This window comes from Aricia agestis, chromosome 1 (assembly GCF_905147365.1).
Source record: "Aricia agestis chromosome 1, ilAriAges1.1, whole genome shotgun sequence".
In the NCBI taxonomy this organism is placed as follows: domain Eukaryota; kingdom Metazoa; phylum Arthropoda; class Insecta; order Lepidoptera; family Lycaenidae; genus Aricia; species Aricia agestis.
In genome coordinates, this window is record NC_056406.1 from 27,496,042 (window position 1) to 27,510,071 (window position 14,030).

A 14,030-nucleotide genomic window follows, 5' to 3' on the forward strand; every position below is an offset into this window, starting at 1 on the left:
CATAAAAACGCTATCACCATTAAAAAGATGAGGGCAGTGTGGATCACCGCATGTGTGCTGCTGACTGCTGGGCTGGTGGGTGTTCTCACCTGGGCAGTGCTGCTGCACCAGCGCCTGCAGGTCACGCCGCCGGACGTCCAGCCGCTGGACTGGTGGGAGCACACCATCATTTACCAGATATACCCCAGATCGTTCAAGGACAGCGACGGTGATGGCATCGGAGATTTGAAAGGCAAGTATCGCCCTGTTGGCACCGAGTAAAATGTTGTATCTTTACTTGTACTCGTAATAAGCGATGGGTGAATTTTTTTTATATTTTTATTTGCTTATTTGTTTTGGAAAACCAGCAGCTTATGATCATTATAAAATAGAATCAATATTAAATAAAAGAAAGCCATTAACAGGTTTTGACTATTAGACAAATATAACTTAGTTAGCAACATCGCCTCTCTTTTTTTAACGTAATAATTTAAACGTTTAAACGTTTCACTTGCTTTTTTTGTATACAACACTGGGTTTTTTTTGTATACAGGAATAACATCGAAGCTTCAGCACTTCGTGGACATCGGCGTGGGGGCCATCTGGATGTCCCCCATCTTCGTGTCCCCCATGGTGGACTTCGGCTACGACGTCAGTGACTTTTACAACATCCACGACGAGTACGGCACCATGGCCGACTTTGAGGAGCTAGTGGAGAAAGCTCACGAATTAGGTATGTACCTTGGTTAAGTAATACTCAAAGTCATGAAAACCTCCTTTAATCTGTATCGAATATTTAAAAGCTTTTGAAAAAATATTGTAAACCTAATATAGGTATTACTCGCACATTTGGAGCTAAACTAGTGCCTCTACATCATTTTTCAGGTATAAAAGTGTTGCTAGACTACGTCCCCAATCATGCGAGTACCGAATCTGAATACTTCACAAAGTCAGTGGCCCGGGAGCCCGGATTCGAGAACTTTTTTGTCTGGGCCGATCCCATTATCGATCCCAACAATCCCACAAATCCTCTGGTTCCTTCTAATTGGGTAAGTATTGGACGATGGTCGGACTGTTGAAAAAAATACATGAAATGTAACAAGATGTGGTTTTCAGATAAGTCAATTCGGAGGTTCAGTGTGGGAGTGGAACGAGAGCCGGCAGCAGTTCTACCTTCATCAGTTCGCCATCGAGCAGGCCGACTTCAATTTCCGGGAGCCGGCCGTGAACCAGGAGATGATGAACATCATGAGGTTCTGGTTCGACAAGGGGGCGGACGGGTTCCGCGTCGACGCCATACCTCACCTATTCGAGGCGAACCCCGCCAACCACGGAGGCGTGTATCCCGACGAGCCCCTGAGCGGCAACATGTTCCTGACGGCCGACCAGCCCGGCTACACCACGCAGGAGTTCACCAGGGACCAGATCGAGCTGTACGACGTCGTGTACTCCTGGAGGACATTCGCAGATCAGTATGCAAACGAGAATAACAGAGAAACTATGTGAGTAACGGTACCCAATGCATGAGGAAAGTGAATTTGGAAGTATGAAGTGATTTTTTATATTGCCTGTAGAGTGCTGCTGGCGGAGGCGTACGCGAACGTCTCGATGACGATGCTGTACTACGGCGACGAGGACTCGCGGGTGGGCGCGCACTTCCCCTTCAACTTCGACTTCATCACCGAACTCTCGGCCGGCTCCAGCGCGCGAGACTTCGTCTACGTCATTAAACGCTGGCTGACTTATATGCCGCCGGGGCACGTCGCCAACTGGGTGGTGAGTATAGATTTGGTTCTGCTGGAAGCAAGATTGAATAATAATAAAAAAAGAGATATGCAACTATGATAATTCCGCTTTCGTTTGCTTAGTGTCAGATGTCCGAGTACAAAATAATGGTCGTTTACTTTGCAGTTCGGTAACCACGACCAAAAGAGAATGCCATCCCGGTTCAGAACAGACATGGTGGACGGGCTCAATGGCCTGAACATGCTGCTCCCGGGGGTAGCCATCACCTACCAGGGCGAGGAGATCGGCATGCGGGATGGCTACGTCAGCTGGGAGGACACGGTCGACGTGGCCGCCTGCAACCAGGGCAACCCGGACAACTACCTGGACTACTCCCGGGACCCAGCCCGAACACCGTACCACTGGGACAACACTATCAGCGCCGGCTTCTCCACCAGCCCCAACACCTGGCTGCCCGTCGGCCAGGACTACATGGAAATCAATTTGCAATCGCAGTTGGATGCCCCTAGGAGCCACGTCAAGGTTAGTCAGGATAAAGTTTACAAATGGTCAAAAATAACGAAAATAATATTATCTTAGTTAATTCATAGCAAAATTATTGCCTGATATTTACCAAAGTTATTTGTATTTGGTTTAGGTGTACCAGCTGCTATCTGCTCTGCGCAAAGAGCCGACTCTATCCCACGGGCAGTACCACATCCAGGCGCTGTCGGAGAGCACCCTAGTGCTAGTGCGCCACCTGCCCACGTATGACACCTTCGCGCTGGTATTCAACGTGGGCGCCGCGGCGGACCGCGTGAACCTGGCTGACGTCTCCTACTTGGCAGCGCCGCTCACTGTCTACACTTCCAGCATACACTCCACTAGATTAGACAAGTGAGTTTAATTTAATATTTTTTCAAGAATTTTTTAAATAATAATAAAAGGAACAGAACGTAACATCCCATCGACCATCAACACAATGGTCGACCGTCTCAAGTGGGTTACAACTTACGAACCTTTTATTTATTCTTGAAGTATTTATAAGATTGTAGTCTGTTGTGAAGGACGTTTGGTATTTCTACTTGAATATGGTCCTTTGATCGCGTCGTTATTTATAACTTAAAGTGGAATTGTCTAAACCTTTTTGCGAGCAGAAATACCCGGCACGTCTCCGGGCACAGCGACCGCTCCGGCGGATTAGCCCCGAACAATTTACTCACATCAAAGGATTAGAATTTACTTTTGGCAAAAATACAATTCCGAAACGTTTATTTTGCTGTCGCTGGGAAGCGAGGGTCCTCTAATCGAAGGAGAGTCACCGTTTTGTGAATTGTTTCAGCGACGTCGTCGACTTCGGCGAGGTGACGCTGCAGGCGGGCGAGGCGCTCGTGCTGCGAGCTCCACCCACCTAGTAGTAGACCTAGGCTTAATAATAATGAATATAGTAATCTAGCTACCACAGTTGTTTATTATTTCAATTAATTCCTACGGTATGAGAAGAGCAAAAATGAACTAAGGGCCCTTCCACACGACGTATTTTTTGCGCACTGACGACGCGCGTTTTCATCGCGTTTTTTCAGATAAAAAGTTTAAAACGTGTGGACTTCCCGCGTTTGCTGAGCGTTCAGGCCCTAAAGTCTACGGCCGAGTTTTCAAACCTTAAGGCACTGTATTCCCAGAAACGGACGAATTTCAAGATTTAAAAGTGACAGGAGACCTACGAATAATAAAAACTAAGAAAAAGTAACTCCGTCAAAAAACATGCTCCACAATACTTGTCAAAAAAGTGTAGGTACCTTAGGTACACATTTCAATACATTTGCAATATTTAGGTGACCTTGAGCGGTAAGTACTAGGTTGACGTTACATGACAGATCAAAAGGAACCTTTAAAACGGTAATAGTATGGGAGTTACGATTCCTTAGTTTTTATTATTCGTAGCAGGAGACATAAAAATATAGTAATTTAAATTCTGAAAAAAATATATGTGTTAGTTAAGGATCTAACACAGTGGAATTTATATTTCATTACACAATATCATGAACTTCACTCGATAGAAAAAATCCCAAAGTTACCTCTTCTTGTAACGAAATTGCCATATTATTTGGAATTTTCAGATAATTTTTGTGCTGAATTAAAGACAAAGAATATATCTAGGACGTTTCGTTTTTTTGACTCGATTTAATTGATGTATAAAAAACGACTATCAAAAAACTATAAAATTGCAGGCGCAAAGTGTGTGACTGAACGAGTACCAGTCGAACCCATAAAGTTAATATAGGTACCTAGCGGAATAAGCAACTATCTCGAGCTGTCAAACGTAACCAAAATTGGTTTTCATCTGTGTGAAAAATATGTGTACGTATACACTTACACAAGCATGAATTCTATGAGATTAAATTGTCAACGTGCGGCACGTGCCGACTGGACGTCAAAAAAAGAGTGCTGCTGTCATGTATCACGCGTCTCTTTTTACCACGCAGTGTTACTGATAGTGACATCTCTCTTGCTCATCCCCCCTATCATTAACTTTGTCAAAACCTGAGCTAATCCGTGCAGGTATGTAAACAGTTGTAAAGTGAATGGTTCTTTTTCCGTATCATGTGCACTTTTAGTTCTGAATGGTTTTAACCTGTAATATTTGTCTCTGAACTGGATTAAGAAATGTCAAACACGAACGTCAAATTTGACTAACGGAATTGTTTTTTTTTTTTAGGAAATTGAAATGGCTTAGCCATAACGACTAACGGAAAAATTGTAAATCAAGATGAAAATATAGTTTAAAAAAAGATTAATATTTTTTATTATAAAATATACTATTTTCTAATATAAAACGTGGTCAATGTAGGAATAGTTACTTTTGCACCGATTTATTGTATTTAAAGGTAATTATTATAAATGTGTAAATGGTTTTATTTATATTTTTTGGTATTTTATAAGCCCTTTATGAAAACACTGAGAAAATAACACTCCTTCATGTTTATATTATCACAAGCATGGCGATCTAGAGGAGAAAGAATTCTCTGACATTGGCAACTAACTGAGTCGGCAATTAAAAAAGAGAAGAAGAAGGAGACAAAAAAAAAAGATAATTGGATATTGTTATTAAGTTTATAGAGATTATGTTTTAAGCAAGAAATTGATAAGTTTATTATATCCTATACCTACTTGATACCTACGCTAAATAATCTACCATGAAAAAGTCTTAGAAATGCATCAAACTTGTGGATTACAATTACATGCATTACAACAGAGTTGATGTCATGAGTTGAACATAGTTTGTTGAACTTGAACTCATTCTTGAACACCTACGTTTTTTTGAGCTTTCAAATAGGTATTATTGTAACATAAACAGGCAATTTATAAGTTTAATAATCCCCTTTTTGTGCCTTGTAAGGCATTTTACATTATTAGTACTGTGTACGCTGAACCAAATATTTTTCAGGATAAAGGATGATTGCTAACACTGAGATACTATAAGTACTACATTTTATAATAAAGAATTGCAAGTGTAATGATGACGAAGTCCTAGGAAGATAATATATATTCACTCAAAAGCTTTAATTAAAAGAAATTTAATAAATACTCGTTTTTAAATGTTTTTTCATTTATTTTCTCACTTAAATATACCTACCTTAGATACATATTCATACACAGCTTTCATCAATAGGTACTACATTTGTCTTACACCTTATTATCAACCTAGTATCAGATAGGCAAGTGTTAAATCTCTTTTATATTATACTTATAAAAATATTTATACAGCGGAAATCTTAAACAAGGTCTTGTCACTTAAAATCAAAGAAGATGAATCAAATATCCCTTGTGTAAATATTAATTTATTATTATTAAAGGAGTTCAAATACCAACTTTTGATGAAAGATAAAAACAATATTATAATTTCAGACTTTTATTTGGCAAACCAATAACAATTAGAAACTGCATTGCAAGTTGCAACTATGGGAAATTGCCTGGGATATCTCAGACAGAGAGCGGTCAAGGGTTTTGTGTTCTGTGTGTTGTATTATGTTGTAGAATGCCTCCCGTGTGAGTATCTCTATATACTCACACAGGAGGAGTTCTGAATGTGTCAGAATTGCTCCTCAGTCACACACTGACTGCTCCAACGCAAGTGCTTCAACGCGTGACCACTCTGTCTGATAGGTCCCTAAAACGACCACATCTTTTTAAAATGTATAATACATGAGGACTTACTAAAGTCCTTATTACATTAAAATTTAAAATGTATTTTAAATTTTAATGTAATAATATAAAACTAATATTATTATTATTGAGGTACAAAAGAATTTTTGGTAATAATAATATAAGTTCCAATGAAAATATTATGTTTTATGAACAATAAGTATGTTTGTTTTGCAATTTTTGTTATGTCTTTTTGGAAAAAGTACTATAAGTAATGTAGGATTATATTTTTGAGTTTTAGTGACTATTCCCATTATATATTATATCATATTTTAGTCAAGAGAAGTTATAAATGAAAAAGTGCATATGAGAATTTAGCTAATTTGGATTTTATATTATCAATGATTTAACTTTTCTAGTAGTTTAGGTGTATGTGTGTGTGTCAATATTTATTCGTGAATATACATGAATCTAAAGTTTCAAAGGTTGTGTTCTCAAAATTCTTGTTATTGAGAAAGTAATACCTTTGAATTTACCTCTTTGGTGCAGCGTTTATCATGCATGGTTTACAAGGAAATAGTTTGTGAAATAACACAAAGACCTACTGCAATCAAAAGATTGTACGAAATGCTCCTAAGATAGGTTCCTAAGAAGTACATAGTAAGTCCTCATGTATTTTAAGTTTTAATTTAATATAAAACTAATACTTATTATTATTATTGAGGTAAGTACAAAAGTATTTTTGGTAATACATAATAATATATGTTCCTATGATAATATTATGTTTTATGAACAATAAGTTCCATATGTTTGTTATGCAATTCTTATTAAGTAAGTCTTTTTTGGAAAAGTACTATAATGTAGGTTTTTGTTTTTGAGTAAAATTTAGTGATTTACACTATTCCCATCATATAATACCATATTGTAGTCAAGAGAAGAAGTTATACTTAAATGAAAAAGTGCTCATATGAGAATTTAGCTAATTGGGATTCTATGATATTATCAATTATTTAACTTTTCTAGAAGTTTAGGTGTGTCAATGTTTATCCGGAGCATGTTATACATACATCTAAAGTTTAAAAGGTTGTGTTCTGAAAATTCTTGTTAAAAGTAAGTAATATTGAATTTACCTCTTTGGTGCAGTGTTTATCATGCATATACCAATAATACTTCAGATTTACAAGGAAATAGTTTGTGAAATAACACAAAAACCTACAATGCAAAGCTATAAGATTGTACCTGTAGGTTTTTGGTGAAAATTCATACTTGTTTTACAGTAAGTAATTATACACAACACTTGTGTTCCTTATACCTTGTATGTGTTTCTTGTGTACTAAATCAATGCAGTCTTAGCTCATTGCACAAATGCAAACCTTATTGTTGACTAGACATATAGGTATACTACACCTCACTTATGTTATTATTCTGAAACCTCACTAACACTAAATGGATTACTAAGGTCTCTACGTTTCTTATGTATCACTTCGTGATTAACTTGAGAATACCTACTTAATCGTTTTCCAAAAATTTGGACACTTCGAATGTTTAGTTTTTTGGTTTTAATAACGAATTATTTTCACTAAAATATATGCTATAGACTAAAATATAACTTATTAAGTAACTAACCAACTAAATAGCAATATAATTTAAGACTAAAAAGTATGTAATATTAATAAATAAAATTACTAAAATGTAAACTATTCAGTAAAAGCTACTCGTTGGTTGGTGTTTATTGAATTGCTGTATTTGACGTAAAAGCAAGCGAGCTTATGTCAGAAGTGTTGTCATGATTCGAAATTATTACTCAGTTAACAATGGAGAAGTGAGTTTTGTGTCACGTGACCACTGACTGGCTGGAAAATAGAGGTCATGGTACCAAAATGCGAGCCAGTCAGTATTCTGGCTGGCTTTAAGAGCTCATGATAGAGGGGCATGCCTTTGTTTCTCTATTCCGCTAGGTATATTAACTTTATGGTCGAACCTAACACATATATTTTTTTCAGAATTTAAATTACTATTTTTTTATGTCTAATGTCACTTTTAAATCTTGAAAATCGACCGTTTCTGGGAATACAGGGCCTTAAAGGCATTTGAGAGGGTCCTAATTCCTAAATCTAGTGGCGTTCTAAAAATATTAAGTGGTCTTTCTGTCATCGATGACAAGCACAATATACTGGTGACACCGGAACCGACCGATTGTACATAATCTGCGAACTCCGTAATAAGCTAAACACAAACTGATTTAAACTTGTGACATGCGTTTTTTCTTACCGCTGATGTTAGTTATTACGACCAATTAAATACCTATATTATATTATACAGTACCTAATTTGTGGAAAATAATTAAATTTACACTTGTTTTATGTTGTTTTAAGTTATAATATTTTTTAAATGTCCGTAGAATAAGTTATGATTTATGAGACAGCTTTCAAATAAGTATACCAATAGGCTTTAATTGTTCTACACGAACTAAGTGTACTAGGACAGTAAGTTCGCAATTAGAGACTGGACTCGGTAGTCGGTAGTCCAGTGCGAGCTAACGACGTTAGTTCCGTCCAACAATATGTATTTATCGTCGTAATGGCAGGCTGACGAGGCTTCAGCGATTGTCCCGCAATTAGAGGGCGGAACGCGGTAGTTGGTGTAGGGACGGACGTAAACCGTTTACAAAACCTTTTAGCCCGACATCTCTGTTTTACCGACCGGTTTAAATTTCGTTACCGCCGCGCCGCGCCGAGTGAACGATTCTTTTTGGCCGATCGAAAAACACACTTTTAGCTAAGTGTGAATTTTCCATTTTGTAAATGCAAATTCGAATTTCATCGCCGCATAAAGCAATATTTACGCTCGAAATCTTTTTCGAATTTTTCATATGAAGTACGGTAACGAATTTTAAATGCCGTCAGATGTGCTCGGGTAAACGATAATGTATGAAAAGAAATAGCTTGAAACGAATGAAAAATATTTTTTACTAAAATTAAAATAACGAAGTACTAAAATCAGCCAAGTAGAAATGGGATTGGCGCACCCTAAAAATGTGACTAAGCTCGCGCCAACACTAGCCCAAGGGCACACAGCACATAAGCACTAGCAGCCAGTACCGTCATGCTAGCGCTGGTGTGCACGCTCGTGTCCGCGCTGAGCGTGCTGCCGGTGGGCCAGGCGGCGGCGTGGTGGGCTACCGCTGTCTACTACAGGATCGACGTCGACTCCTTCAAGGACACTAACGGAGATGGCTTGGGCGACCTCCAAGGTAAGACGGTGAAAACCAAAGAACTATAAAACCAAAGAATAATTGCCTACATTTAAGGCTGTCACAATTTAAGTGGTCGCAATTGAAATCAATTTCTCGACTTTTGGTTCCGTCGGCAGGATTCGAATCCGCGACCCCGGCCCCGGCTTGAGCTGCCGCCTGCCACACACTCTTAACCATTGAACCAAAGAGGTCGTCTCCGACGAATGATTTCCGAAATTCAAGTATTTCTATCACCTTAATCGTCTTAAAGATGAAAAGGGATAAAATATGCCCCCGACAAAAATACAAAGGTAGACCGTAGAGGAGATGTGATCTCGAGGAAGCTACAAGAGGTAATAAAATGTCGCTATCTGGTATTTATTACGGTCACCTGGAGGAGGGGCGCAATATATTATTTTTATTAACTTATCTGATATGAGAAACGTATATTTTTATTCATTTCATAATATTTGGCTCGTGTTTATTATCAAAGCTGTGTCGTCATTATAGCAAACCCAATTTAAAAAGAATTTTTTACTTCCTGTAAATATCCATCAAATAATTTCTGTACCGACGTTAAAATTTCGAGCCTCTTCGTCACTCAGGGGTAATTTGGCTTTTTAGAGACATCTTTCGGACATCAAATATTATGTCAATCGTATGCAGGCACGAGTAAGCAGCTTAGCTACGTGAAGGCGCTGGGCAGCGACGCCGTGATCCTGTCGCCGGTGGCCGCGACCAGCCGCGACTGCGCCGCGCCCGGCGTCATGGACTTCACCGCCATCGACGACAGATATGGCATGCTGGCAGACTTCTCTGAGCTGGTGCAGAAGGCTAACAAACTGGGTGAGCATACGTTGCATTGAAATCCGTGAAGAGACCAGCATTGAGAAATCCAAATATTTCTAGATTGCTTTAAACTTGCCTCTAGATCAATAATTACGACTTTGGTGATGGTTATGAAGTCAAACCATTAGGCATATAAGCAATGAGAATAGGCTCTAAAATTTACTTTATATCACTTTAAAAAAACGCGTACAATAGGACTACTAGGCACTACGGCGATATCTATTTTATTCATATTCATAAAATAATAACTATTTTATTCATCTCGGCGCCATTGCTCCTTTAAATCGCTGGAATTGGCGCAGGGAATGGAACAAAAGGCTCCCGGCTAATTATTTATTCTTTAGATGTTGAACAAGAAATAATTAAAGTACACTCTGATTACGGATTTTCACATTTCTCGCCGCGACTGTCGCGGAACCTGACACGCCCTCCAGAACATTGTTGCTGTTTGTCTCGTGACGGATGATGGTTTGATACATGTGTTTTGGCTCTTTTAAGAGGATAATTCCACAGAAAGACCTATAATTATTGACATTCATAATTTAGAAATTAAATAAGGTGCCAGCAATAGGACGACTGCCATCGAGTGGCGTTATTCCCTAGTTGGTAATTATGTGCCACAGATCTAAAGGTGGTGGTGAGCTTGGATTTGCGGACAATAAGCAGCGACTCCGAATGGTTCCGGTCGAGCGCGAGTCGAGCGGCGGGGTACGAGCATCACATCGTGTGGGTGAACGAGAAACCTGACGACGTCCAGGTTTGTACTAGTGCAGCAAGGAAAAGGGAAAGATGATTGGTAAAAAATAAAAATATTATAAGCAGTGGGAAAGCCTTTTTAACAGAGTTTATAAAAAAATCGAAGGAGCACGTTTTCGACTCGTGAATTTTTTGTACCCAGTTTGTTGTGTGTGTTTTATTGAGTGTGTTTATATAGTTCTATCCACGCCGATTCGATGATAAATAACTGGGCATTTATAAACCCTTTTTCTGCAGAGAAAAACTTGCGCAAACTCCGGGAACTGCGTGAAAGTTGTGATGGAGCACACTTGGCCTCTTGTTTGTTTTGTGTTCGACGGCCCCAACTCCGCCGTTTGATAGTCGCTCCACTAAACTTCCCCATTATATGAGGATAATGCCTGCTTTTTACTTGCAATATTATACGAGGATAAAAGAATATCATTTTTAGCTCTTTAACTTTTTTGTATTTTTATTAAAGACCGCGATTTCACCAAAGTTTTTTAAGTTTATTATTACGTAAAAGTTATATCACTCGAAAGACAAGGCAGCTGTCTAGGCGTTACAATGACTTCAACGTGCCCTCTTAGGTATCTTATAATATTTATCTCGTCTCCAGGACGACACGTGGTGGGTATGGCACGAGCAGCGCCAGGGCTACTGGGCGGCTCGAGACAACAGCTCCCTGCTCAACCTGTGCTCGGCGCGCGTGGCGGCGGCGCTGGCGAGCGCGCAGTGCGCCTGGCTGCGGCGCGGGGTCAACGGCCTGCTCTACCGCCCCGACTTCACCCGGGACGTGGACTGCGGCGTGCGCCTCGTCTCCACCCTAGCAGCTGATGCCACCCGCTGCGCCAGATCAGCCAATTTGGATGTGCCGTGAGAGCTAGTATTTTCGAATTTATATTGTGGGGGCTTATCTTGTAGGGGTATGACCTCAAAGTCTGGTGGCCGGATTATATCAATAATATGCAAAGGTTTTGACTTTATACGAACTACATGAATGATGAAAGTATGCCAATAATGTGTTGCCTGTGTCGAGCGAATGGCAATGTAATATCTAGACGCGGCTTTTCCTCGTTGCAGGGTTATTATTGCGGAGAGCGCGCTGGGGGCCAGCACGGCGGCGCGCTACTACGGCGAGGGGGAGGCGGGGGCCAACAGCGTCGTGAGCGTGGTGGGCGGCCCGCGCGCGCCGGGACGAGGCCCCCCGCCGGCCCCGGACCTGGCGCTGAGCCTGCACGCCGCGCTGCTGCTGGCCCCGCCCGACGCGGCTGTGGCGTGGCTCGTGAGTCCTCTTCCCCACTCACAATATCTAAGCTCTGTCTAAGCCAATGTAAACCCGAGGCTCGGTTGTCTAGGCCAATAACGAATTTAGAATCCATTTTCCTGTACGTGAATTTGCATTTCGCATAGCTGAATACGTTTCAATAGCCGCTCCGACCGGCGCGATATTCGCATACATTATACACGCCGGCGGCGGCGATGTAGTTTTTGTGCGATGCGATTGTGTTATGAAATATATTATAGCCTAATTAAATGTACGGTAAATTGATAAATCAAATATCGTTTTACGTGCAACGTTTCGTAGGCGACGATCGCTCCCGGTTGAAATGGCATCGCTACTCGGAGCCGACTCTGGAGCCGTACCACGAAACAGTTTTGAGACTCAAACAATCGCCCGAGAATGCCGTATCCTACTCTAACAAACGTGAAATGACGTTGTTAGAGCTAGACGCGGCATTCTCGTTCGATTGTTTGAGTCTCAAAACGGTTTCGTAGTAGACCTACTGGGCACGTGACGACCGTTTAATTGGCCGCTCAACAATTCGAGGGTCATTACGCTAATGAAAATAATTGCTATTATATTGGGTCTGATTGACCACAATTTACGGCGGCGAGTCATCAAAATATATTCAAATAGCTTTTCGTTCATCGGCATAAAATCATTAAACGTTTAAAGATATTCAAAGCCTGAACAAGCAATTTAACAAAGTAGTATGACGCATGGAGCCTCCGGACAATAGATTAATGCACGAATAGTCGACCGCAAGCTAAATCATAAAAGCGAGCGTCGAACGAGCGAAATACCCCTACGTGAGTCCACAACAAAGCCGGGCGGGCCATGGGCGGTAAATCACAGCCGCTGCAGTCAGCCGATGAGTAATGCGCCGCGCTCGCCCGCCACCGATGTCTATTAATTTGTAGACCAGCGCGGGGGGCGAGGCGCGGCTGGCGACGCGGCTCGGCGCCGACCTGGTGGACTGTTTCAACCTGCTGGCGCTGGTGCTGCCCGGCGCCGCCTTGCTGCAGCAGGGGGACGAGCTCGGCGCGGCCGACGCCATCCTGGACTGGGCCGAAACGAGGAAATGCTGGCCCCGGCCGGCATACTCCGCGGCCGCGCCGTTTCCCTGGGACGACACATCCAAAGCGGGCTTCACCGACGGCGAACCCTGGCTACCCCTCGCCCCCAACTACCGCTACGCTAACGCCAAAACCGAGATCGCCAACGAGCTGAGCCACGTCAGCGTGGCGCGCACCGCCGCCGCCGTGCGGAGGTCGCCGGCCATCGGCCCGCACGTCGAGGTACGTTTATTACAACTTTATTGTTAAAATCAGAAGCAAATCTTGTATCGTAAACGAGCTGGAGTATCCTTGACTCGACGACGTTCTATTTCAGATCAAACGTCTGGGGCCGACGCTGGCGGTGCTGCGGTGGGGCGGCGGAGGCTCGCTGTTGTATGTGGGGAACCTGGGGCGCAGCACCGCCGAGAGCGAGGTAGGGCGGGTGCCCGGCCTGCCCGCGCAGATGACGGTGGCGGCCGGCTCCGGGAGCTCCAGCTACCCCCCGGGGACCCACGTTCCCACCGACAAGGGGGTGCGGCTGGGCCCGGGTGAGGCGGTGCTGCTCGTGGGGCCCCCTCGCCACTGCTCCGGCCCGGGGCCGGTAGACAAGATCGCGACCAAGCTTACGGAGGGCTGGCAGAAGATCAACAAGTACTTCAGCAACTTGTAACGCGCGCCCGTCGTAAATTCTCCGGGGATATAGATATTAATACAGTTTATTGATTTCATTATCGTTTCTATTTAACATCGTTTCTATTTTCCAACTTATTGCAAGCAGTAAAATAGTTTTCCAGGAACAGGAACGAATTGAAATTATAGAAAATGTCGATCGGACTTGACCACGAAATCTGATAAGCTCGGGAGAAATTGCAATTTACGATAACTGCCGATTGCGGAATTGATAAAACTGCTTGTATCTGCACGCTATTTGCTAATTTGCTGGATACTTGATTGACCTGTTCAATAAAATACATAGTAAAATAAGAGCTGCAACTATAATATTATGACATTGATAGGA

The 14,030-nt window shown here is 41.8% G+C and overlaps 2 protein-coding genes across 3 annotated transcripts; both read left to right on the forward strand.

Moving 5' to 3' along the window:
* The first annotated feature begins 27 nt into the window (after positions 1–27).
* LOC121725794 (maltase 1-like) lies at positions 28–3,119 on the forward strand. Its single transcript, XM_042112915.1, has 8 exons — positions 28–232; positions 533–712; positions 865–1,028; positions 1,096–1,481; positions 1,554–1,755; positions 1,891–2,247; positions 2,363–2,472; positions 3,047–3,119. The coding sequence occupies exons 1-8, from the start codon at positions 28–30 to the stop codon at positions 3,117–3,119; spliced, it is 1,677 nt and encodes a 558-aa protein (XP_041968849.1).
* A 5,836-nt stretch (positions 3,120–8,955) lies between these two features.
* On the forward strand, positions 8,956–13,691 carry LOC121725781 (maltase A1-like). Of its 2 annotated transcripts, none has more exons than XM_042112899.1 (7): positions 8,956–9,103; positions 9,752–9,931; positions 10,558–10,691; positions 11,289–11,545; positions 11,753–11,954; positions 12,875–13,252; positions 13,347–13,691. In XM_042112899.1, exons 1-7 carry the CDS (start codon positions 8,956–8,958, stop codon positions 13,680–13,682), a joined length of 1,635 nt encoding a protein of 544 aa, XP_041968833.1. In that variant the 3' UTR covers positions 13,683–13,691. The 2 variants fall into 2 exon arrangements, with proteins under 2 accessions (XP_041968833.1, XP_041968841.1); XM_042112907.1 differs by lacking the exon at positions 8,956–9,103 and adding an exon at positions 9,379–9,438.
* The last annotated feature ends 339 nt before the right edge of the window (positions 13,692–14,030 follow it).